The sequence below is a fragment of the Chamaea fasciata genome, unplaced genomic scaffold (genome assembly GCF_029207755.1).
Source record: "Chamaea fasciata isolate MVZ Bird 193981 ecotype frontalis unplaced genomic scaffold, bChaFas1.0.hap1 SCAF_2, whole genome shotgun sequence".
NCBI classification, from domain to species: Eukaryota; Metazoa; Chordata; class Aves; order Passeriformes; family Sylviidae; genus Chamaea; species Chamaea fasciata.
Genome location: NW_027094087.1, coordinates 52208460 through 52233378, shown reverse-complemented (window position 1 = coordinate 52233378; position 24919 = coordinate 52208460). Strand labels below are relative to the sequence as shown.

General features: G+C 39.7%; 2 protein-coding genes across 6 annotated transcripts; both read right to left on the bottom strand.

Moving 5' to 3' along the window:
* Nucleotides 1-1464: 1464 nt before the first annotated feature.
* On the bottom strand, nucleotides 1465-14323 carry NEK3 (NIMA related kinase 3). Of its 3 annotated transcripts, none has more exons than XM_066176099.1 (16): nucleotides 14248-14323; nucleotides 12791-13007; nucleotides 11884-11977; nucleotides 11552-11649; nucleotides 10450-10533; nucleotides 9747-9814; nucleotides 9541-9627; nucleotides 8473-8527; nucleotides 6695-6895; nucleotides 6287-6356; nucleotides 5652-5698; nucleotides 4657-4756; nucleotides 4115-4237; nucleotides 2941-3075; nucleotides 2182-2308; nucleotides 1465-1612 (listed from the first exon to the last, which is right to left on the bottom strand). In XM_066176099.1, exons 2-16 carry the CDS (start codon nucleotides 12905-12907, stop codon nucleotides 1546-1548), a joined length of 1473 nt encoding a protein of 490 aa, XP_066032196.1. In that variant the 5' UTR covers nucleotides 12908-13007; nucleotides 14248-14323; the 3' UTR covers nucleotides 1465-1545. The 3 variants fall into 3 exon arrangements, with proteins under 3 accessions (XP_066032196.1, XP_066032198.1, XP_066032197.1); XM_066176101.1 differs by lacking the exon at nucleotides 14248-14323 and adding an exon at nucleotides 14019-14197; XM_066176100.1 differs by lacking the exon at nucleotides 14248-14323 and having other exon boundaries at nucleotides 12791-13206.
* A 195-nt stretch (nucleotides 14324-14518) lies between these two features.
* CKAP2 (cytoskeleton associated protein 2) lies at nucleotides 14519-24908 on the bottom strand. 3 transcript variants are annotated; one of them, XM_066176095.1, is made up of 9 exons: nucleotides 24818-24908; nucleotides 23168-23255; nucleotides 22316-22391; nucleotides 19792-20612; nucleotides 18608-18773; nucleotides 17940-18107; nucleotides 17335-17407; nucleotides 16228-16618; nucleotides 14519-15372 (listed from the first exon to the last, which is right to left on the bottom strand). In XM_066176095.1, exons 1-9 carry the CDS (start codon nucleotides 24876-24878, stop codon nucleotides 15135-15137), a joined length of 2082 nt encoding a protein of 693 aa, XP_066032192.1. In that variant the 5' UTR covers nucleotides 24879-24908; the 3' UTR covers nucleotides 14519-15134. The 3 variants fall into 3 exon arrangements, with proteins under 3 accessions (XP_066032192.1, XP_066032193.1, XP_066032194.1); XM_066176096.1 differs by having other exon boundaries at nucleotides 22316-22394; nucleotides 24818-24890; XM_066176097.1 differs by lacking the exons at nucleotides 22316-22391; nucleotides 23168-23255; nucleotides 24818-24908 and adding an exon at nucleotides 20963-21051.
* Nucleotides 24909-24919: the final 11 nt, after the last annotated feature.

Here is a 24919-nt window from a genome sequence, read left to right as displayed (position 1 = left end):
TGCTTAGCCGCCTCCGGAGCTCGCCGGGCCACGGGGAGGATCCGGCCCCGCTCCGCGACCCGCCGGAGGAGTGGCGTTTGCAGCGCCCTTTGGGAGCGGCAGGAGCCTTATTTCTGACACAAAGCGCCCCGCCCTCCCACGGGCACACACTTGTGTTTTGCACGGTCAGTGGTAGGAGAGGGGTGGCTCGAAAGGAAATATCGACTGCCTCGAGGTCTTGAATCGTTGGTGGAAACTCACGTACCAGCCTATGTGCAATAGGGGAGGTGAGCTCTGGCTCCACACCAGAACTAGATTTCCTAAAGCTTGCCTTGTGTATTATTCTTAATGTTATTTATTACAGGTACGTTGTCCAGGAGACCTTCCCCAGGATAACTCTGCCAAGAGCATTTGTGCTCTCCCTTGCCACATTTTTCTTGTAAAGTGTCTATTTATTACTCAGTAACCAGAACAGAGCCCAAACTTAACACTGCCCATAGCGCTCTCTGTCTCTGATCAAAGTCGGAAATTTGTCCTTATTCATGAATACATTTGCTTCCCTTCATATATGCAGTGGCATATAAAAAACTCTTTTTCATTGAATCAAGGCAAAAGTTCAGTCTCAAGGAATTTTCAGGGGATTAATGATAGCACAAACTAAAGCCTCAACTATTTATCATAGCTAAATATTTCCCATAATATGCCCTTCAAACATCAGTTATACATATGCATGTATTGGGTGTGTGTGGCAGGGTTTTGGCAGCAGAGAGGAGCTACAGGAGTGGCATCTGCCAGAAGCCTCCCATGTTTGACAGCCAATCCCGGCCAGCTCCAAGACAGACCCATCCAACTGTGTCCCCATCCATGCCACTCTCTCCCCTTCTCTGATCTGTTATCCCAGAGGTGCCACCACCATGGCTGACGGGCTCAGCCCCGGCCAGTAAAGTGAAACTGAGTCCAGGAAGAAGGGAAGGTGGGAGAAAAGTGTTCTAAGATTTGGGTTTATGTTTCATTACTCTGCTCTGATTTGGCTGTAATAAATCAATTGCCTCAAGTCAAGTCTGTTTTGCCTGTGACAGTAACTGGTGAGTCATCTCTCCCTGTGCTTGACACATGAGCCTTTCATTCAGTTTTCTCTCCCCTGCCCAGCTGAGGAGGGGAGTGACAGAGAGATTTTGGTGGCACCTGATATCCACCCAGCATCAACCCACCACAATGCTGCATTTCATTAGGTACTCAGGAAAAACACCTTTACACCTTCTCAGGGTGCTACACCATCTCCTTGAATATGACAAGAGGACAATTTGAACAACGTTATAAATTGACTGAGCATTTCTGCAAAGCTATCACCAACTCCAAATATACTTAATACATGGACCTGTTTAGCTAGCTGAAAGCGCTCTTTCTAAAAAAGTTTATTTTGCATTTTCCATCCTTGGTTTTGTGATACAGAAAACATACCCACTCAGATCTTTTTGACTGAAATTATTTAATGAATAACCAATTATTAACAACAACTTGGATCCAGCACACCTAACTGCACTCGTTGCAAGTAAATTCAAATTTTCAGCCACTCTGTTTCAATACCATTTTCAGTTCTGACACCCAGTCTGGGTCATCTTCCTCAAAGTCCCTAAAAATAGATTTCAAATAATGTTATTTTGAAAAGCAAAATACAACTTTCTAAATCTTTAATTGCTTTTTTCCCCAAAAGAAATTACCCTGTAATTAGGATAAATTATGCTAAAAATATCAGCACAAGATACTTACTTCCTGCCCCACTGTGATTTAAGAACCAATAGATGTTCTCTATGAAATTTACAAAAGCAAGTTTCATCAAAAGCAAAGACAAATTAATATATTAAGAAACTGCAAATGTGTTGATAATTGACAGCCTGCAACTCAACTGCAGCAATACAGGCCTATGTAGTCATCTCTAGATGCCACAAAAATAAACACAAACTGAGATTTTGAGAATCTGAGATCCACCCCCAAAACATACGCACATCCAAAAATCACAGCAATTTTGTTCATACTTTGTAAGATATCAAATGCTACTAAATTTCAATTTCATTATGTAAGAGAGGGATGGATTTACATACTGAGAAAAATACTATTTTTTCTTCAGGGGAATGTTGTTACGGAAAAATCTCTTTGAGGAACCAAAGAAAACATAAATGCAAGGACATCATTTGGACATACGTGTCATCTTCATCAGATCTAGGTTCAAGTCTCTCAGAATCTATGACAACAGCTTCATGTTCACCGTCTACTTCATCGGATGCTTTGTTTTCATCAGAAAGTGGACCTCTTAATATGTTTTCAGAAGCTTTGAAAAGATAAAAATTAGAAATTTTATATACATCAAAATATTTGAATTTTAAAAGTAAGACTATTAAGAATTTAAATGCAAAATAGTCTTTCTAATTCATCCCCAGTATTCCAGGATAAGTTGTTACTTATTTTAGGTGGGAAGATAAACTAGTAAGGCAACTGAAGCGCAGAACAAGTATTTGTGACTGTGAACATCTGTAGAGTACAGCTGTCTTCAGCTGTGCCACCTGACCATCCTGCCCTCAAACCAGGGCACCACTGCTTTAGTGAGGGGGGATTAACCTGATGGGGCTACAGTGCATTTCCTGCATCTCCCTAACACACCCCCCCCACAGTTCAGTGGGAGGGAGAACATAGCAGGCATTTGTGTTTTGTCACAACCTCATTCAGCTGTTGAGCTGCAAGTGAAGAGCTGTCATGGAGATGTACAACCACTCATGAATTCCAAACTTGGCTTTTTTAAGTACACGTTTCATTTGGTAAACTTAAAAAACCCCAAAAAGTAGCCTGTTGTGATATGAACTCAAGCGAATGATCAGCATACACAGGAGCTATGTACGAAAAAATAAAAAGCTTTTATTAATAAACTTGTTTGCAAAAATGTTTTTCCAGATAACAAGGATTTACCTGGTTTTTGAATTGTGTATGTTTTAAATGCTAAGCTGACATCTGCATTGCTGAGCATGTCCATCAGGGTCTGAGGGGGCTCCTTGTTCCACTGCTTCCGTGGCCTATTTTCACTGTAGTTTATAACACCACCACCTGGGTATAAAATCATTCATAAATGCTACTTACATAAAATTGCATTAGCAGTGTGGATGACATTCAACATCACATTCAAGAGAGAAATGAGAAACAGGAAGAAAAGAGTCATGATAACTCCATCTGTTGCACCACTGTCCTCTCAACAACGTGAGGAAACAGTGGAACCTCCTTGTGGCCAGGGAGCCCACAGGAACTGGCTGAGGGGTGTGAGGAGGCAGAGTCTCTGCAAACTTACACGGTGGCTCTGCAAGTCTCACAAAAGGAAGCCTGAGGCTGTTTCTCTACCTTTTAATAGCAGAACACCTAAATAGATGCATTCCTCTGTCCACCTCCCTTGCCCTGTGCATAATTATCATGTAACATTCCTACCACAGCTTGGGAATTTTCTGACTACTCATATCATGATTATTTATTTCCACAGCATTTATTCACATTTATGCAGAACACATATCCAGAATCACATTAAATGATTTTAACAATTGCATCAGTGTGGGGCATTTTAAAATTGAAACCTTTCTCAGAAGAAACCTCATGATAAGTGTTTTAATCAAAAGCTTTCAATCAAAAGAAAGAAAAGTCTCTGCCTCACATCTGAGGTACATCATTGATAATCCTTGTCCCTGGCCTTAACATGTGTGTTAAATCACAACAGAAGTAGAGGTGTAGATGTTTTATGCTCCCAATAGCATGCTGTACTTGAAAGACAGGTGGCTGCATTCTGCAACAAATGAATTCCTCGCTGCTACCTCCACAAATGTATTAAAAGGAGGATTGTAGGAAAATTTCTTAGTGATGATTACAGTTTTAGAGTTGCTAATGTTATCTGTCAGTTTCATCACTCTTTGCAATCCTCCTGTCACACAAAAACACAAAGAAATTCTCTTTGGCACAGTGAGCTTTTTGAGCGTTCATTAATGAAATATTTTTCAATTATTTTAATGTAATTTTAAACATGCCGTGTAAAGTTTTGTTTTTTATAATCTGTAAAGAATCACTGACATTACTTGAATTAAAAGCACATTTACTTAAATCTTACTTTCAGTCTCTTCACGTGTAAAACTGGAAGAAAGCAAGGACGCATTTTCCAGGACATCCAGCACAGTATTGGATAGCCTCTTTTCCCATTGCCTCCTGTGGGCGTGTGACAGATCAGTACTTCCTGGGAGGACAGCAGAAGCTGATATTGCAATCATAACAAAAAAACCCCGTGATAACCAGCATCTAACTTGATTCCATGACCAGACTGCTCTGTCCAGGCCAAGTAGTACCAAGAATCACTTAACTAGCAGTGGTATTTGATTCTCTGGGTGCAAATCTGAACCAGAAAGTGTTCCCCGTACATTTATTCTATTCAAATGTTTTTGAACAGTCTTTTTTTTTGGTTACTTTGAGAATTTTTTTTTCCAATCTCAGATGAGCAGTATGGATCAATGTACTCGCAGAAGTAACTGATAGTGGCACAGTTTTCTTAAGTTACCTGAGATTAGTTTGAGCCACCTATTTAAATGGCTGTATCACTGACATGCAGATACCAGTACACAGAAGGAAGTGCATCAGCCTTAAAACTGTAAAACTCACCTTCTTGACAAGATTTCCTTTGTTCCCTTGTGCCTTCACGCAAATCCTCAGCATTTTTCCTTTCTAAGTGGCTATGCTTGCTACTTTCATCTTCCCTTTGCTTTTTTAAAAGAGTAAAGACTGTATTAATTATTACCCTTGTTGTCAAGAAAGACAAAGCAGTCATATTAACATGACATTAATTATTTCAGTTTTGCTATAAAATACCTGGCCTAAAGATTAGAAGATGTGAAAATTAAACCACTAACATTGTGAAGCCAACTGCAATTGCATACTACCTATTATTGCACTTTATTTCACAGTGTGCTCATGACAGACAACCCCAGTTTCTGAAACTAAGCACATATGCAGTTTTTGATGAAATTTGTCATTTAGAGTTTTTTTACATTTAAGAACATAAGCAATATAAATTATTCACATTCCCAGGGAAAACAAGACGCACCCAAATATTAAACTTCACAGATTGACAGGTCTATGAAAAGAAAAAAAAAGATAAGCCCCCGGGCAACATGATTTTTAAAAACATTCTGAATACGGCTGAGTCAGGCTAAGGTAATGTACCCATAGGGGACATCTTGGCCACCTGTGTGTGACATAATTCTCCTCTCCTGAAATCTCCCATGGGCCCTAAAACCTGGTGAGAACTACGTCCAGACTAGACTATTCCTACAGCGGCCAGTTCTAATTGTGTCCCAAAAGCAAAGAAAATGGATAACCTTTTGAAGTATAAAAAAAACAAATTAGAAAGACAAGAGAAGTTTCTTTGCTTGGGTTTTATTTTGACAGGGTTATAAGAAAACCCACTTTGGAACTAAACTAAACATGGGAAGAATCAAAAAGTGCGGTGGGAAACACAGCAGTAAAACTGCAATTTGAACACTAATAGGATGATTTATGGTTTAGCATAGGAATAATTTTCTGTAAAAACTTTTCTATAATACAGAATATTCTAAATTACTAAAATACAAGCGTTATATTTCTATTTGAATACTTACTCTATTTTTGGTCTTACTGTTTGAACTTCCACCAGCCATGACACTACCTGACACATTAACAAAAAGATCCAAGAGTTAACACCTTTAGCAAACATTTGTAAAGTGGTATGCCAGAGGTAGGACAGCAAGGACACTAAAACAAACAATGACAATTATGTGACAGCTTCTTCACACTTCCTACAACAGAGCTCATTCTCAACAGAGTCCTGCTACTATTCCCCTCCTAATGGGCACTAACTGTGGTGTAGCTAAATTTATGCAGAAGAAAATAGTCCACATTCTCTCTCTAAAAATTAAATAATGAACACAACTTGCTTCACCATATTCTGGGAAAGAAAGAACTGTCATATTTAAAGTACACGCCACTGTTAAAAGTTTTGCTGATTCTAAAACTGAAAAGTTTTTTTCAAGCACAAGTCTTAAGACTTACATATCTTGCAGCTTTGCACTCTACTTATGTTGGAATAGAATTTACACTCTTCAAGCATTTTTCCATGTAAGTTCAATATTAGATTTTGAAACAATTAAAAGTAGATTTGGACATATAATGCTTATGTTTCATAGCTATATTTAAGATCTTATATTTCCTACTCATTTTGTCATTCTTTACACCAACAAAAACATTACTGACTTACCCTTTTGTCTTGTTGCATTGCCTTCATGTTTCTTGGTTTCCTTCAACACCTGCTCAAACTCATTTGCCATCTGAAATGTGTGTGAAGAGATGGAAGTATAATTTTAAACTTGTTCAAATTATTGCATATACTATTTGTTAAAAATAGACTTACTATACAAGTGCACTGATCCAGCTAACAATATCCAATTTTATCAGCATCAGGTCAATATCCAACTTCAATTTTCAAAAGAAATGCTTTTAAAAACTCGAGTATGCTGGAAAGTCTACCAACTGTATGGCCTTTAGAGTAGGACCTACACCACGCTACATTTTACAGTTATACAATAACAAATTACAAATGAAAAGGATTTAGAATTTAAAGTGTAAATAGCATTGCTTAAATCTAGAGACAAAGAATATACCATACCTCAGAAGGCAAGCAATTTTTCACAAGTTTGGTTAAGCAACCTCTTGCAAGAATAGTACTGGCTGATGGACGATCCTGGGGATTTCTCTTAAACATCTGTTTTATTAAGTAACGAAGCTCATATGAATAGTGAGATGGAAGTGGATCGTAGGACCCTTTGCATATCTTAAGGATGAGATGTTTCCAGCTACTGGCTTGAAACTGCATTAAAAATAAACTAATATTAAAGACAGAGTTGAAGCATAAGGTGAAAAGTAGCTGACATAATTTAAGACAACTTCTACAAGTGAAAAGCAGATAGGAATTACCCCTATAAATATATGATGGCTCAAATTTAATTTTTATAGAAATCAAATTCATCAATCCATATACTTGAGATCAGACTCAAACTGCAAAAGTAAAAACAGTAAGCTAGGAAATATGCAAATGTTGATAAAAAAAAAAAACCATCAAAAGTAACCTGTAAAAGCACAAATATCCTCTTGCAAATCTAATGTCTGAGAACTTCTAGCTCCCATGCAGGAATTTTCCTTGGATTTCGCCCCGCTGGCTTGTCTGCAGGGTGCCAAGCACCTGAGGAGCATCATCTTTTTGTACCACCTCTGAGAGACGATGCAAGAACATACGTGGCCATCACATCAAACCAGACACATAACTTTTCAACACTGCCAATAAGGGAAGAATACTCCCCTCCTTAGAATCCCAGCTCTGAGCTCTGCCTCAATAGCTGTGACACTGCCAAAGACTCGCCACAGACCTACTCAAGCTAACACATCCCTTGTGCACAGGCTCCCTTATCACTCTGTCACATCAGTATAAACTTCCACACTCGCACAGCTAGCACTTGCAGCTGTGGAGAACCTTTTGTTGATACACAGGATGTGAACAATGCTCTCAAGCATATGTGTCATTCTTGGGCCTGTCCTTTTCAGGGTCAGGAGCTGGGACTTTCATGATCCTTGTGGGTCCTTTCCAACTCAGAATATTCTGTGGTTCTCTGATTTCAAGATACAGTATTAGTTCAATGGAAGGAAACTGCTACTTATAAAAAAACTAAGACAAAATGACACTCAATTAGGATCTCCTTTTCCTGCAAAACAAAAACGTCCTGATAAGGGCTCTCATTTTACCTTTGTGTCTGCATAGGGAAGCCAGAGGATGTTAACACATAGGAAACATACAACACTGTAAAAGACAGTGTCCCAGAAATGACAGAAAGACAGAATCATTCATCAAGGTCCCCATTGTTTCAACAGGAGAACGGTGCTTGGACAGTGACTTGTTTGATTTGAAGAATAAGCAAAGGTGTATCAGTGATGCAGGCTACAAAAATGCTTATTGCTTACTACATTTTGCTGTACTTGCACACAATTTATTTTCATTAGCAAAGATTTTGAGTGTCTTTGTCACCATGTCCTGGGATTATCTTGAACCTGTAAATCACAATGCTCTTGCAACTGCAGGTATTTGGAACCAGTCTAGCAGCTGCTGGACTCAAAAGACTCAGATCACCTCACTGATATTGAGGAAAATTAACTAATTAAAAACCAACCGTTTTCTAACAAATTTGAAAATAGAGTCTTCTGCAGAAGGGTCCAGCAGGTCCCAAGAACTGCTGAAAGAGAAACATAGTGGAGGAGGCATGGGAAGGGTGGAGCAATACTCCCCTCTTTTGGAAGCAGCAGCAAGCACTTCAGTCAACTCTACAGTACAGCAAACTGCTAATTAAGTTTCAAGGAATTCCAGAACTTTTCTGATAGCCATATAGCTGTACTTACCGGGTGTTTTAGAGTGCACAGCTCATACAGAATACACCCCAGAGACCATATATCACTGTAGATATAGGGAGAGATGAAAAATTTTGAGCCAGAAATTACAATTTAGTATCTTGCTTAAAAGCATGAGATTTCATCTGTGTACATAACTGAGCTGAATAAGCTAAAAAACATGTAAGTAACCATAAAAGACAATACAATTATAGGTTTAACCTCTCCTGTGGAAATGTTCTTGCTTATTTTATCCTACCCTGATGTAAAAAAAGATGACTGTCATACAGTTGTAACTGGCTTTTTATTCCTAGGATTTCTCTTAAGAAATTTGCTCCAACAATATTTATCTTCCTGCACTTGAAAACCTTTGTATTCTATGGCCCTTAACATCAAATGGCAGCCATAAAATCCAAATTCTGAGAGCTGGAATTTTGGCCCTGCCAAGAAGAATTCTCCTACTGAGAAAAAAACTCCATCATTTTCCACCACAAGTGAGTACTGCCATTTGCACAAGAAGCAACTGAAGCCTTTCTTGCAAGAAACAACTTGAACTGTAGAAAGTTTCTTACCTCTCCTGGAAAATCAATCACAGTTTCTGCATAAGGACCAGAATAACTGGGCTCTACAAATCTAAGTAATCCATTTTATGCTATTATCCCCACATTATCAAGACTGGCATGAAGACCTTAAAAAACGATCCATCAACCATCATCCAACCAACCATCCCCCCAAAAATAAGACCAGCAAAAAGATGCAAACACATACCTATGTTTGTGCACACATACACACTTAGTATGTATGTCTGTATGTGTGCATTTACTCTCCCAAACAAGCGGAGGTCTGCACACTGGCTTTCAGACTTCTAGGACTACAGATACTGTGCTCTCAGCTACCTAAGCAAAGAGGAATTTACGCACTATCACCTCGAAATAAAAAGTAGTTACATCTTTGTAAATATTCCTCAGCTCGGTATCTTCCCCGAAACAGATATGGATAGCCACAAAGCCAGACTGAGACAGCAACAAAAACCCCATCCATCAGTCAGGCATTATTTGTGACCACTGAAAACACAAGTACCTTTTGTTGTTGTATGGCAGGCTCTCCCATATTTCAGGAGGTACATAATAAGGAGTTCCCACATACGTGCAAGCATATGACATCGGACTAAGGAAACGACAAAGAAGAAATGCCAGGTGAGAACTAATGGTTTGTGAACTCTGTACTATTTGGCAATGGTAAAATAAAACTTGACACCACTAAGATCAGTTGGGATGTCCACATACTGTGCAAGAAGGCGTGCAGATCCAAAATCTCCCAATTTGACTTTTCCACTTTGAGTGAGGAAGACATTCTGCATTTCAAGAGCAAAGATTAACACACTTAAATGTTCTTCTACAAATCACTTCTGCAGTTTGGATTTACAGAAAACAAGAGCAATAACCACTTCTAATATTTTATCTTTGTGTTTCCTTTTCACTTGTCTCTCCTAACACTTCTACCAAAAAAATCAAAACAGAAAGGCTTTATGGGCCTAAAGCCCCAGCATCAGTAGCAGAGGAAGAATAAGAACTTAAAATTGCCTTAATCTGTATGCTATATTCAAACCAAGGGCCCACTTTCTTCTGAGTTTCCCTCTTTCTGACAGGGAAGAGTGAAAAAGAAAAAATTGTGACGGAAGATATTTGCAAACTGCATAATCCATACACTTTTCTAATAGTTCTGTAATTCTTTTAAATTATATGCAGTCTGTCATAACCAATTGGTGCTATTGGCAGTGTGGATATGAAGGATATAGCTATACTTAGATATCTACGTTTACACCCACAGGGCTACATCATCTCATGCCCTCAACAATTTCATTTACATGATATTCTTAGACTAAATAAAAACCACAGAACTTAGCAGTCACGGGAAATTATGAAATAGGGGGTTTAACTTTTGCATGCAGGAGAGTTTATTAATGGCAACAAAACTTGCTTTGTTCACCTTGGATTTTATATCCCTGTGCAGCACACGTTTATCATGAATGTACTTCACAGCCAGGCACATCTGCACAAACCAGTGAAGAATCTGAAAAAGAGTAGCCAGAGTTATAACAGCTCAGTGCTCAACAGAATGAATACTTTACTAACAGATTAAAAAAAATAGGAGAACAAAAGCATTCAGAACATTTGGGAGTTAAGACTCCAGCATAACAGCCTCCAACCAGCATGAAAGACTGAGTTCTTCAAGACAAATTATATTTTAACATGGCAGAAGGAATGTTTACTACCTGTGCCCAAAAAGCTCTAATAATACATAGCAATAATGAAGCTGGGGAATCTCTACCTGGTGCTTTAGCAGATGGCCATTTTATAAACAAGTTAACTAAAGTTACACAGTAAATCAGCAAATAGAAAAAAACCTCAAACCACCAAGTAACAAAACCAAAACTCCTGTGGTAATAACATACTATTTCTAAAAGGAAATGTATTCCTTTCTAAGTAAAAAAGAAAGCTCTTAAAGGTGCACAGAAATTCTAAATATTCAATTAGTTCAGGTTTCTGGTCCTTTCATTTTAACAAAGGCTCCTAACTGCAGCAGGAAGTAGCTTCTATTCACTACAATGTCCATTTGAACCTTCTCCTAAGTAATTTTATAGCTTCTCTGGTAAAAGGAGTTAGCACATACTGAATGTTTAAACATGTAATTGTTACATAAAAAAGCAGGCATTTATTCTCGTGGTTAGCTTTATTTATCTTACCAGAGTGGTTTGTTCACTTTTCATTTGCAGTACTCTTACTATGCTTTAAATTCTGCCTGAAGGTTGTGTAAAATTCCTACTCAATTGCATACAAACCTGACTGGTTTTCACACTACCTGAACAATTTTCAGATACAAGCAGGAATTTCTTTTGTTATTCCTTTCAGTCCAATTCTTGTTTTGATCTGCTGGAAACTATAAAAGAAGTAATGCTCCAATTCCACCTATAAGTTACTTTGTTTCATCAAGATGTTTGGATATCTCTAATTTGCTTTATGCAGCATGCTTCAGTTTACATGGAAAAGGATTCCCTGCCCCCTTGGTTCAAAACAATGTCTTTTCTTACCGTGTCTTCAGGGAACAAATTTCCTCCTTGGTGTTTAATCTTTTGCATTAGATCTCCATCGTCACAATACTCCATCACTATATACAGATGCCCATCAGCTATATTTTTGGCAATTTAAGAATAATTAGTATTTTCATTAGCAGGATATGTATTGATTTTTTACTATAAGTAGTACTTTTTACTAGAAAGCTCCAGCTACATGCTATGTGTTATCTTACAATAAACATGTGTTTTGTTTATAATACGTACTATAAACAGAAAAGAAAGTGATCTCAGTCCCTGAGGAGTATGCACCTTCAAACAAATGAAGGAATTTAAATTTTTATACTTACCTTCAAAAGATTCTTTAAAGGCAACGATATTTGGATGTTTCATTTTAGCCAAAAGAACAGCTTCCATCCTAGAATTCTCTACACCAGATGAAGACTGAAAATATAAATACACTTACTATAAATTTCACACTAACAAATTTTCACATATCCACACAAAGTGTCTGACCTTCCAAAGAAAAGTATTTTTAAGAATTGTTCTTCAGTTATTTTAAGCAATTTAGAAACTTTAAAAGCCCCATTTTTTTAATCTATGGTTTATTACTAGCTGAAGATTTCTTTGGGTTTGTGGGGCAGGCACTTAGCATTTTGCTGGGGTTTTTTATTAATTTAAGAGAATCTTTTCCTACTTCAATTAATGCCTTTATCTATTTTAAAAGTGCAGAACTATGTAACAAAGCAGCACACACTGACTTGGAAACAGTTGGTAGTCTGCATGAATTCAATATAAAGCCAAGTGCCCAGGTCTAAGCAGAGCTTTGGCCTCAGAAAGCCAGTGCCTCCCATTTTGTGACTTTTAGCTTAGCTGAGTGCAGAGAATGTAACGCAAATAGCTGATTACCAGCAGTAATATGACACTAATTTCCTCATTGGATATTGAAGATGAAATTTGCATTTGAGTGAAAACAACAGCAATCGAGCCAAGGGCATCGGGGGAACAGGGATTTCATTATAAGCGTCTGTATACCTACTACACTTCCCAAAATCCCAAAATCTGACCACGTACACTTCACTTAGTACCAACATCAGCTCAAGATGTGGTTATACAGTAACCATACCACACACCTGTCTAATACACAAAAATCTCAGCAAAAGTGTTCAGTTTCAAAAATACACCCAGAATCAGGATTTTTTTTTTTTTTTTTTTTTTTTAATGTGGTGGGTGAGGTGATGCTTGTGTCACACTTACCATTGGAAGCCTTATTTCCTTCATTACATACTTCTGGTCACTGATTCTATGATGAACTAGGAGAGCTCTGCCAAATGATCCCTCTCCTAATACTTGCAACACGTTGTATCCTTCCATTCTTAATAAATCCAGTTCCAACACTTTTCTTCATTCACAGGATTATCGTCTAAACTTTGTCATAATCTTAACACTTTAAATTTTTTTCTCTTAATATAACCTGCATGAGAAAAGATCCAAACAAATTAACAAGAAGGGGTGATAAATGTGGGTACCTAACTGCCCAGCATTACCATGACACACTTCCCTGCACTGTTACCTTGATTTTATTGAAGGTGAGGCCTTCTGGGAGTACAGCTTGAAACATTATTGTGCTATTTCTGCATGTTTAAAAATTCAAAATGCTAAATTTCTTCAAAACTGTCAGCTATAGACTTATAACTTTGAATCTTCTTTTTGTTACCTGCACTCCTGCAGGTGGTTTCACAACACTGAAGAAAACTCATAGGCATAATAATAGAAACAACAAGGTTAAAGCTTCCAGTGACAATTGTCACCTAAAACAGCATAAGCAGGATCAAACTGGTAGAAGTTACTGTGCAAAGACTTCAAGAACTGGAAGATATAGAATACAATATTTTAGTTGCAAGGGACCTACAATGGTCACCAGGTGCAACTGCCTGACCACTCCAGGGGTGACCAAAATTAAATTAGCATGACAATGGCATCGGGAAAATGTTTCTTGAACACTAACAGGTTTAGGGCATTGACCACCTCTCTAAGAATTCTGTTCCAACGCTCAACAACCCCTCAGTAAATAAGTGCTTCCTAATGTCTAGCGTAAACCTTCTCTCACATACATTTGCAAAGTTCCCAGTCGTCCTATCACTACATTCAGACTGTATTACGGATCACAGAATCAATGAGGTTGCAAAAAACCCCTGAGGTCATTGGGCCCAGCCCCTGACCCAACGCCATGTCAACTAGACCACGGCACTGCGTGCCACATCCAGTTAAATACCTGCAGGGATGGTGACTCTACCACCGCCCTGGGCAGCCCATGCCAAAGTCTAATCGCCTCTTCTGTGAAGAAAATCTTCCTGATGTCCAACCTCCAAGTCCCACGGCACAGCGTGAGGTTGCGTCCTTTACTTCCACTATTGAGCTTAGTCCCCAGCCCCCTGGAGAGCTCCCACAGCCGCTGAAACTCACACAGGACCCCACTTCCTACCAAAAAACACATCTCCTGAAGGATCTCGTCCAGCAGGGGGCTGTTATCCTTTTTCCAAAACCTCGGTGCTTTTAAGTTGGTTATCCACAATTCAAACATCCTCAGCGCACTGTGTGCACACGCGGTGTTCTAAGGGCTTGATGAGCTCTTTGCTTCCTCTGGCTCCTTTACGCTGCAGAGGAGCAGCCCAAGCCCGCCCCAAGGCCCTCAAGCCCCGCTGGGGACTCACCTCGGCGGGCCGGGCCGAGACCCGCGGCAAGACGCCGGCACAAAGCGCCGGCCGCACCCGGCCGGGGCAGGATGGGGAAAGGAGAAGGGCGCAGGCTCCGAGCCCAGGCGGCAGCGCCGGCCCCGCCCGCCCCGCCCCTCCGGGAGAGCCCGGCACTGCTGCTCCGCCTCAGACACAGCAGCGTGGGAGATATGGCTGTGTTCGGCCTTGACAGCTCACTTTCAAGGACAGACTAAATGGCTTTAACCTTTACATAAAGAACAAACACAACTAAATTTAAGAGTTTAATAAGTACACCATAGTATAGACTAATACAAACCGACATAAAAACTGTCACCTAGTAAGTAGTGTATCAGACCTCATCTAGGATTATTTGATAATGAACAAATCTCAGTAACTAAAGAGATCTGTTTTGTTGAAGCAGCCCTAAAACTAGATACAGCAGTTTAAATTTAGCACATTCCTTATTAGCTGGCTTCAGTTTTCAAAGCTAAATCTTGTCAGAGTAGACATTGCATTACTGGAACGCCTACATTACTTTGTTTTCTTAAACTAAAAGATTATGTGTTTCTAAGGGATGCAAAGGAAGTGCAACAAGAACATAGTAGGTATTAGCAATAGACTACTATCAACTACTAACATGAAGCATTACACTGGGTCATCAACATGCAATAAAAAGACAACAATGCTTAGTCTAGTACTTAAACCAGGACAGATTTTTGTTACAATTTTGAAAAGGTACAAACTTAAAAAGTTTATTTAGTGACTCAGGCAGTCCACAAAAATTTTAGACAGCTCCTTTCTCAAAGCTGCATAAAATAAGTACCCTTCAACTCTCCCTAAAATGTATCCAATCTTTAACCGGCCCTGTAGCCGTAGCACTACTTTCACTCTTCTATTTCAGCGCTTGTTTCTAGGAGGGCATTGCTCTGTTTGTGAATCAATACAGTGGCTTTTGATTCCAAGTCTCCCAGCTGCTCAAGTGAAGAGACACATGGATCTTGATCTTTAACAGCATCAGGCAGCTTGCACATCTTCTCCCGAATGCGTTGAGAATATCGCAAAGGAGTCACAATTTTCAGATCTTTAGCACTGCTGTCATTTGCCTCGGGATGCATCTTCACACTTAGGAAAAGAAAAAAAATCACACAAAAAACACTAAACATAGGCACTTCATCATACAAGTTACCTCTGCAGCAACCAGCAGAAACAGCAAGTCACAATTCCTGTTCAACTCTTCCCCATTCCCATAGTCAAAGGAAACAGGTCCCCTTCCCATTCATTCAGTTAAAACCAAATGTAAAACTTTTCTTGGGCAAAATATTTTAACCCTGAAAACTTCCTGAAAAGAGTTCATAAAGATTCTTTCCCGTTCCATCAGGGGGAACTTTTCTTCCTGCTGCAAGGGACAGTGGACAGCTGTCAGGACTCCAGCTCCATCAGATACCAAAGCTGAGCACAACTTTCCTAAGTCTACCATCTTTGAAGAAAACTTATGGCAAAAAAAAAAAAATTAAGTTTAGTTGGTTTGTACTGAGGTTACTACCCAGGTTTTTGCCTCAAGATAAAATTATCTTTGTAGGCCAGTTACATCTTGTTCACTAATTCTGTGTTATATGATGTACCACCTCATCTACATTTGAAAAGGGGAAGAATGGAGATATCTTTCTCTTTACCTAGCTCAGTGTAGAACTGCTACTGCCCTGTTGTCAGTGGAAGGGAATCCTAAATCTTGAATTTAGGCCTCTGCCACGAAAGTCTGGTTACTCTGTAGTGAACCATTCAAAAAGCAAACCAGTTTGAGTAAATAGAGAAGCCTACTTAAAAATACTTTCTTCTGAAGGAAGAGGAAGCAATCCTAAAAATGTGGTTCTTGAGAGCTTTTTATATTCATAAATGCAATGCCTCCCTGTTTTAACAGGGCACAAACAGTTACTCCAGACACCAGAGACTCTCCATGGTTACCTGAAGTAATCTCACCTTTCCAAATATGGTGTGCTAGGAGGGTTGTATCTCATTGAGTAGGATGTCTCATTCTCCTTCTCAGGAGAATTAATTGCTTGGGCTGTATTTTTTATCCCATCCTCGTTCTGTTCTTTTTCACATTTTCCTTTCTTTTTTGCCCGTTCTTTAGCCTTGTGCTTTTTATTCTTTTTTGGCAAGATCTCTCCTCTTGGTTTTAAGTCTAAATCAATTTCTTCTTCTTTGATAACTTCACTGCTTGTCTCTGCCTTCTTATTATCACTCTCTTCTTTTTGGTCATCATCATGGCAGAGATCTTTAAAGGTTTCCTGAACTGGCTCTACAGACGAATTTGGTTCCTTGCTGACTTCCATCACCTCACTTAAATGAGCTTCTATCACAGTTCCCCCTAAAAATGAAAGTACATTGAAGAAAGTACACCTGCAATTAGTTACAACTAAAGAGAACATTTTTAGAGAGATACCTGGAATCTTAGAGTTTTACATGAGAATAAAAGTTAAGTATGCATTGGAGTCTGATCCACAACAATTTAAATGGTTTATAATTTCAGCCACCTTCAAGAACCTGCAACCTGAAAGCTCAGGCTAAGTACACACATACTGAGAAGTCATTCTCTTCCTTTTCAAGTGCAGCAATTCTCCGCAAGTATTTCAGCCAGTTTCTGGGTTCAGATACTTGTCAGCTTATGTTACATTGAATGGAAATATTTCTGGCTACTTTACTTCCAAAATTAGAATATTTACAGCCTTTAATTGACACTATGCCATAACACAACCAGGCTTCTGATAGTGAAGGAGTTTGTGTCAGAGGCACTGATTTTTAGCTCATGAGAGTATTTTTATTTACTCTGATTATCAGCTGGACAACACAGCTTTAATAAAGTTTAAACAACAAGTTTGAATACAAGAGCATCTCCAATCATTTTAACATGTCCACTGTTGAAAAGGATTCGTTTAGCCAAGATTGTTTTCAAAGACAATTGAGTATAAAATGATCATGGAAAAATTTCCATTAATTAAAATTTTATATCAGTACAGATAGCTTAAACAGTTTGTGTTGCCTGTCAAGTCAAACATATAACTAGAACAGAGTACTCAGACTTACCATTGTCAGAGTTAAAAAGACCTTCAGTATTTTTGATTGTATCTATTAGTGTGTGTCGCAATTCCTCTCTGGGCTGAAAAAAAAAAGTTGTACTGTTTTAGAAAAACAATTCCAAAATGAATTATCATTTCAGCTTATTTGATTGTTAAATAGTTACAGGGAGAGGTGGAGAAGGCCACATGATGTTCATATTACAAATCCTTTATTTAATGCTGTTCAGACTCAAGTCAGAACACAAGTGAATCCTCTGTTTTCAGTATTTGATGCCCTGAAATCTTGCTGATATGAAAGCACAGAAATGAAGTCCATCAGTAAGGATAAAAATAAGTTCTATTTTGGGTTTCTAGTAGTACTAGAAATCTCAGTCCTTAATTTCTTCTAGGCAGAAGATCACATGGCAATTTGATGATCCGAAACCTTTCTTATGCAAAGTAGTACCTACAGTGGTTACAAAGCAAACCGAATCCATTTTTTTATGGTCAGGTAGGTAATGTGGCTCTCCTCCTACTACTAAAGGTATTTAATACAATCAGAAGCAGTTGTGTTTTACATGCCATACTTTCATGCCTAATTGTTGATCTCAAATTTTAAGAAAAGTTGCTTACCACTGCTCCTGCCAAAATGGCCTCCTCAAAGACAGCAATAAGCTTTCCAAGATGGCCCACAGGTTCAAGACGCATACAGCAGATCCAATACTTCGAAAGCTTTTTAACCCCAGGAGTGCTCTGTATCAGATCTTCCAACGTGGCACGTACTTCATCACCTTGATGTCCCTAAAGTCAAAAAAAAGTAGAGGTTTAAGTGTATCTGACACATTGAGGTGCTGTAGTTTGCTGCTTTTGAAGTAGAAAGCAAGGGGTTTTTTTCTTTGGAAGAATTGTTATTCACCTATTCTTCAAAATTAGAATTATTTATACACTATTGGAAGTAGAAGGGATAGTAAGATGTTCAGGCACCTTCAGAAATACTTCAAACAGACTTTTTCAGAAGCATAGACAAGTTTCTGGAAATGCAAACTTGTTTTAGGTTCCTTCTAGCTCTCTCATTACATTATAGTTCAATTACTATTATTACCACTATTGCCTATACTTATTCAGTAGCTCAGTGAGTTAGTAAAGGTTAATTTCTTCAGCTGTTGACAAAAGCTATGATATTGCTTAACTTAGGGAACAATTAGACTCCTGTATCTCACTTTCGTGGGTCTAACATGCCCAAAGGATTTTTGTGTTGTCAGGACCTATATGATAGAACTCAGTAAGCAGGGTCCAAGTACCTGTTCTGATAACTGCAGGCATTCACTCAGAGTCTTGTTGACCTTTTCTGTATCAGCAGCAGACAATTCTGATTCTTCACCTTTAGACTGGGGTCCCAGAAGTGCATGTATAGGAGGTCGTCTCATCACTTTTCCTCTAGATGCCCTCCATTCATCCAGGCGAGCTCTGCATTTAGGAATGTTATTAGCTGAAGTGACAGATGTTTTATCATTTTTTTACATTGACACTAATTAGGATAAGTCATGCCAAGATACACTTTCCAGGTAGTCTAAGTCTTCTTCCTTTAATCCCAAGAGGAATAAAGCTGCCTTTTAGATCTGCATGGAAATTGCAGAACTACACATACTAGTGTCTGCTTTAGGTATCAGCCACGTTGAAACACTTTAATCTCTTCCCTTCCAGCTGCAACAAGAGACTTAGGTTACAGATCCTTGTTTTCAAAAGGAGGTTAATAAAAGCTTCTGAATGATTCATCTGTGTCACCTTTCCCCTCCATCCCACTTCAAACCAGAAAACTAGAAACTAGTATCTTAAGACAATGTGTGGAGAACAGCCCAAAACAACCCTATCACACAATTTATAAAAAATTGAAACTGATGTGAAGTGCAACTCAGTTTTAATGTTCCATTTCAACCCCACCCCTAGACCATCAATTTTTAGTAAACGTGACCTACTTCAAGGAGCTCTATGAGGAATATTAAATAACTTTTAGACTGTGAATCATATTCCCCCCTATTGTCTATGCTGCACTCACCAAACTGAAAAACATCATTGACAAGTTCTCTCCTTCAGTCTGTAAAGATGGTCCTGCCTATATGCAGCCTGCCTCAGTCATTTTAACTGTGACATGCACGTGAAATTAATTTACAGGATTATCTGTCATCCTTAAGGCTGTTACAAAACTTAGACAAAACAAAACAAAACAAACAAACAAAAACAGCTCCACCAACGTCTATTTTTTAACTGCATGGGAAAACTTGTAAGTCTGGAGAGCTCCTGCAATTGAATCCTGATTTCTCAGTTTAAGCCTAAAGTTTTAGTCTGCTGTTCTTGGGCCTCAAGTCCAAACACTTAGTTCTCTGTTTTTCAGAGTCTATACAGCAACAAATAGATCAAACTAGATATTCTTGGGGAAAAGGCCTAAATAACTTCCAAGAGTAAGCTACAACAGTAATTTAGTTACCGTCTTTCTTCTGCTGTCTCTTTGGGCAGAAAAGATTTTCTGTTGCCATCTGTTTTAGAATTCTGTCCAGATTTTGTACCAGGAATAACAGAAGTTGATTTTGCTGGAGCTTCTGGCCTTGCATCTTCACAAAAATCTGCACTTTTCTTCACACCCCGCACTTTGCGCTCAGGATTGCCAGAAGCAGCCTTCAGTGGCTGTGGTCCCCTTCCACCAAGCACTTTTGGGACTATTACTTTCTTTGGTGCCACAGCAAATGTCAGCTGTTTCTTCAGACCAGACTGTGAGTTAGTCGCAGTTTTGTCAGGTGGTTTGCTGTGCAATGACAGGACACCATTTGATTTTACAGACTTAGGGTTGTTTGCGACTTTGATGGTCTTCAGAACTGCGTTACAGCTTTTCATGGATGAAGAGTTTGCTGCTTGTTTGGTGGCAGAAGGAAAAGTCTTCTTCTCTGGCAAAGAACTCTTTTCCCCCTCTGTTTTTGCTGCTTTCCAGAAAGAATTTATCTTGGATTGGATAACTTTGCCACGATATCTGCCAAGAGCTGGTTTCTTTGGTATGATGATACTTGCATTTTGTTTTTCTGCTGTCAAATGCCTCTCTTTAATTTTTTTTAATTCCAAGATGGCCTTGCTAAGTGATACACGCTGAGTTTTTATATCAATGACTTTATTATTTGGAGCTTGATTTTCAACATTACAGTTTGTCCCTGATACGTAACTTGTCAGTGGGATTATAGAAGAGTTTAAAGTAACATTTGTTTCTGAGTTTACAATTGATTGGTCCCATGACACTTTATCAGCATTCTCTTTATTTTCCTGAAATCAAAAGCAAATTCATGGAAATGTTAGAAGTATGCTCATGCTGCATGTTACTTGTTTCCAAAGAGGCTTCCAATGATTTACAGGACTAAAGTGCTTAACAGTAAATGCCAGTTTAAAGGTGTCTACAGAAGTAATGTATAAATATTGAGTAGATTATTTGTCAACTATTACTGCAGAATTCACATAAAAAAATTAAAATTGCTTAAATTATGCCTTAGAAATAAGGAATAAAACTCTTAAAGCAACTGCTGGCTTTAAACTGCCCAAATTATCTCCTTAGAAGAGTTATAAAGTAGAAACTTGCTTAGGCTGTATATAGTGAAGAGCAGTATTTGTTTGCATACCTCATCACTTAATGACAGCACCATTCCTCCACTTAGAGTGAAGAGTCTACTAACACAAGGTAGCAAGTAAAGTAGTAATTAGGACACTCGGAGATGTTACCAGAAGAGAATTTTTCTTACTATTGAGATGTAGGATGCTGCAAGTTGAGAACAGTTCAATCAGTTTTACAAGGCTTTACTGAAACTCTCAGCCATATGTTCTCAGCACAACCCCTCATGAAAAATGGAATCTAGTCTTTTCCTCCAAACAAGTTGCTCTACAGCAACTAATTCAGCATTGTCCAAGCAGTAGCTTTTGGAGGAGTGAAATATCCAAAGGCAGGAAAAAAACATCTGAACAACACATGGAAGTCTGCAGGAGCAGACTTTAAGGAAGATGCCCTTGACCTGAGAGAAAACTAATTTCCTGGTCTGTCATTGAGGCTTAACAGTCAGATTTGACAGAGCCTGCATAACTAGAGTTTAAGTGTGAGGACTGTTATTTCAGGAAACTATGTAGCTTAACTCAACTTTAAATCACACAAGACATTTATACAGAAAAATATATGTCCCTTCAGGAAATTTCTAAAAAAACACTTGTTCTCAGTTTTGCAATTTTTCTCAACATTCAGTTTTGAAGTTTGAAGTTTTTTGCTTTTCTCCTCAAATAATTCCACATATCAAATCTTCTAAAACCATAACTCTAAACTGTCTAACATGAACACAGGTCTTATGTCTATTTTTTCCTCACCTTTCCCTGAGAATAGGTCTAGAGAAGAATCTCTGTTTTGCTATTTCTAAGCAACACAACCATTTGCACCTTAACTACAGGAAAATGACATGAAATGATACAGGGAACACATTTCCTTAAACTCTGATTAGGTATTGGCATCTACTTCTGATTACATTAGTTTTGCCAGCACATCACTGAAAAAACATACACACTCAACAGTTCGTTTTGTTAACAGTTTGGCTTTCTTTCACGTAACAGTAAGCTTTTTTACTGTGACAGAAGACCTTACTCAGATTTTAAATAACTTCCCCAAAGACTCAAAACGTATCAAAAGCCACTGTGAGATTCTTGAGAAATATTGTTAACATTTAAGTATTATTTCAGCAATAATGGTATCTTCTTTAACTTTCTCTCCTGTTAGGTACAAACTGAATATCAATATGATCCATTTCCTACTGTGACAGCTTTCCAAAAAGTATATAAGAAGCAGTGACTAAATGAAGTTTTAACAAAGCACATTTCTGCACCTGCAAACTTCTCATGCTCTGAAAGTCATAAAACATAAATAGATTTAAGTAAGTGAATGCTGGAGCTATAGAAACAGAGTGCCATCAGTATTTAAGCATCAGTCAAAAACTTACCATTTCTGGCTTGGGAGATGTTGGGAGCTGTAACTTGTCTTGCAGTTTACTGGTAGTCACTCTCCTAGTTCTGCTACTGCTTAAATTAAAAGAGAGACATCTTAAATCATGCAACAAAGGAATGTATTTTTAGAGGATGTTCACATGTTTCAGTTGGCAGTCTGCAGAATGTACTCATACTGAAGCATTTCTGTTTAGCTTGCACTATTCCTCTAGCAAGAACAAATGGTTAAGCAACCACTGATCAGAACCCAGGCTGCAAAACATCCTTCTTACACCATAAAGAACTGCCTAACAGATTGAAATTTACTGATGGTGTAATTTGTCATGTTTAAGAATGAGCACCAACTTGTCTGATGCATCTGCTACAGAAGGTCAAGTTTCTAAATGCTGCACTTTAGGGGAAAGGGGGAATAAGACAAGAAGCTGAAGCTCAGCTACTGCAGTCATGAGAGCCCAGACCATCTGAGGCAAGTCTGAACAAAGACATGTAGTTCCTGCCACACTGACAGGTTCCAAAACCTTCAGTCAGGCACCAGAGCTGGCACCAGACTACACAGAAAACTACAAAACCACCAAGACCAGTAGTGTCTCCTAGCAACTATGAAAAGTATTGGCAACTCAGAAGAAAAACACCTCAGTTAAAAGTTACAAATCCAAACCCTTCCCCAGGTGCTTTGTGATGTGTTATGTAAGAGATGTGGCTCTACTGCATGTGACTGAAAATGAACATTCTAATTAGCAAGCAGTATCTTTGCATCAAAAGATCTTACAGAAGCCAGATGAGATGAAAATGAAGGAATATTAGTGAATATGAAAATAAACAAATGTGAGCCATAGCAGAAATGCTACCTGATCGACCTCTGATCTTCTTGAATGGGTACAGCAGAAAGAGTCTTCTTTCTTGATAGATATTCTTCAACTTTCTGTCGTCTTTGTTCTAGCAGATTTTAAGAAAGACAGACTTGTTACGTTTTCAGTTAATATATTGATGCTAAACTTTCTTAGTCAAGAAGGAAAAGCAGTTAGAAAAGCATCAAGACATTACAAAATATAGACACTATGGATTAAGAAATCTTCTGTTTTCACATCTCAATGTCTTACACATTCTCACATTTCTTGAGAAAGGCAATATTCAAGGGATGATTGAATGTAACTTCACAGCTACACAAAATGGCTGCTTTACTCTATTGAACTAAAAGAAACACAATTTTGTGACATGAAGAAGTCAGGCTTGCTGTTATCTTCTGTATGCCCATCCAGTATTTCACAGTTACTGTTGGTCAGTAAGCACACTTTTCACTTGTGGCAGTAGCAAGTATAGCACACATGAAAAGCACCAGGCACATGAACCCAAATGACCATCTGTAAAATCATTTGCTTGTCTTCTACTGTCACTCGGACATCCGTGCAAATGTTACAACTACTGGGAGTGTTGATACCAGCATGAAGTGATCCTGAAAAGGCCCTAAGAACAGCTGTCACCGTCCCTCCAGGGATGGTGACCCCACCCTCTCCCTGGGCAGTCCATTACCATGCCTAATCACCCCTTCTGTCAAGAAATTCCTCCTAAAGTCCAACCTAAACCTCCCCTGGCACAACTTGAGACCGCGTCCTCTTGTCACGCACGACCTGGGAGAAGAGGCCGGTCCCCATGCGGCTCCACCCTCCTTTCAGGCACTTGTAGAGTGAAAAGGTCTCCCCGCAGCCTCTTCTCCCGGCTAAACACCCCCAGCTCTCTCAGCCGCTCCCCATAGGGCCTATGCTCCAGCTCCTTGCCCTTCTCTGGACAAAGCGCACAGAAAGCAGTGTCCATCATTTGCTTCTGAAGGATCTACCACAGCTCTTACAGCAGCGGTGCCCCTGCCAAGAGCCGCTGCACGGCAGCGAGCCCGGCGTGCATCCCAGAGCTTCCCAGCACCTTCTGCTTCAAAACCGGCTCTCACCGCCCCTCGCATAAACAGCACAGCCCCACCAAAGCGACTCCTTCCTTTAGCTTGCAGAAGCCGAACTGGTCAGAAAGTAAATAAGCACAGGAGCGCGGGTCTAGGTCGGCGCCGCACTTGCTGCTTTCAAGAGGATGCTCTTGACCTCAGGGCATGCCGCTTGGCATGAGGGAAGGCTTCCAGCCCAGGGGCCCTACCTGGAGCAGGGGATAGGGTGGGATCCGTACCGGCCCCAGCCCTGCCAAAGGAGGGTGAAGTCTCGTACGGCCACTCCCAAGCTCTAAGACCACAACAGCGAGCGCTGCTACCAAAACCTGCCCGGTCTCCGACCTCGCCTGGAGCGCCTGCCCTCCCCTCCCACCGTCCGGAGAGACCGACCGGCTCCTCTCCCGCACCGGCTCTCCCGCATCCGCCGCGCGAGGCTGCAACGGCGGCCAGTAGCGCTCAGCCCTGCGCGGGCAAGCGAGCGGGCGGCTGGCCCGCGGCTCTTCCCCCCCGGTGCCCTGCGGTGCCCGGAGTTCCGTGTCCCTGTCCCCGCCCGGTGCCCGGGCCTTACCGCGGAATGCTGGCTCAGACCTGCGGCTGGCCGGGAGCTGCGGAGCCGCGCGCGCCGCCATAGCCTCCGCGCAACGAGCGTTTGAATCGCCCGGCGCCGCCC

Excerpts from the sequence above, each read along its gene's own strand:
- NEK3 (XM_066176099.1), bottom strand. The coding sequence starts at position 12,907 with ATGGAAGGATACAACGTGTTGCAAGTATTAGGAGAGGGATCATTTGGC. Across the intron at positions 8,528-9,540 it reads CTGCCATACAACAACAAAAG|TGATATATGGTCTCTGGGGT; the intron begins GTACTTGTGTTT and ends CTATATCTACAG. Across the intron at positions 6,357-6,694 it reads AAAATTGCTTGCCTTCTGAG|ATGGCAAATGAGTTTGAGCA; the intron begins GTATGGTATATT and ends CACACATTTCAG.
- CKAP2 (XM_066176096.1), bottom strand. The coding sequence starts at position 24,878 with ATGGCGGCGCGCGCGGCTCCGCAGCTCCCGGCCAGCCGCAGGTCTGAG. Across the intron at positions 22,395-23,167 it reads GAAGATCAGAGGTCGATCAG|CAGTAGCAGAACTAGGAGAG; the intron begins GTAGCATTTCTG and ends TTTTAATTTAAG. Across the intron at positions 17,408-17,939 it reads CCATTTTGGCAGGAGCAGTG|CCCAGAGAGGAATTGCGACA; the intron begins GTAAGCAACTTT and ends TTTTTTTTTCAG.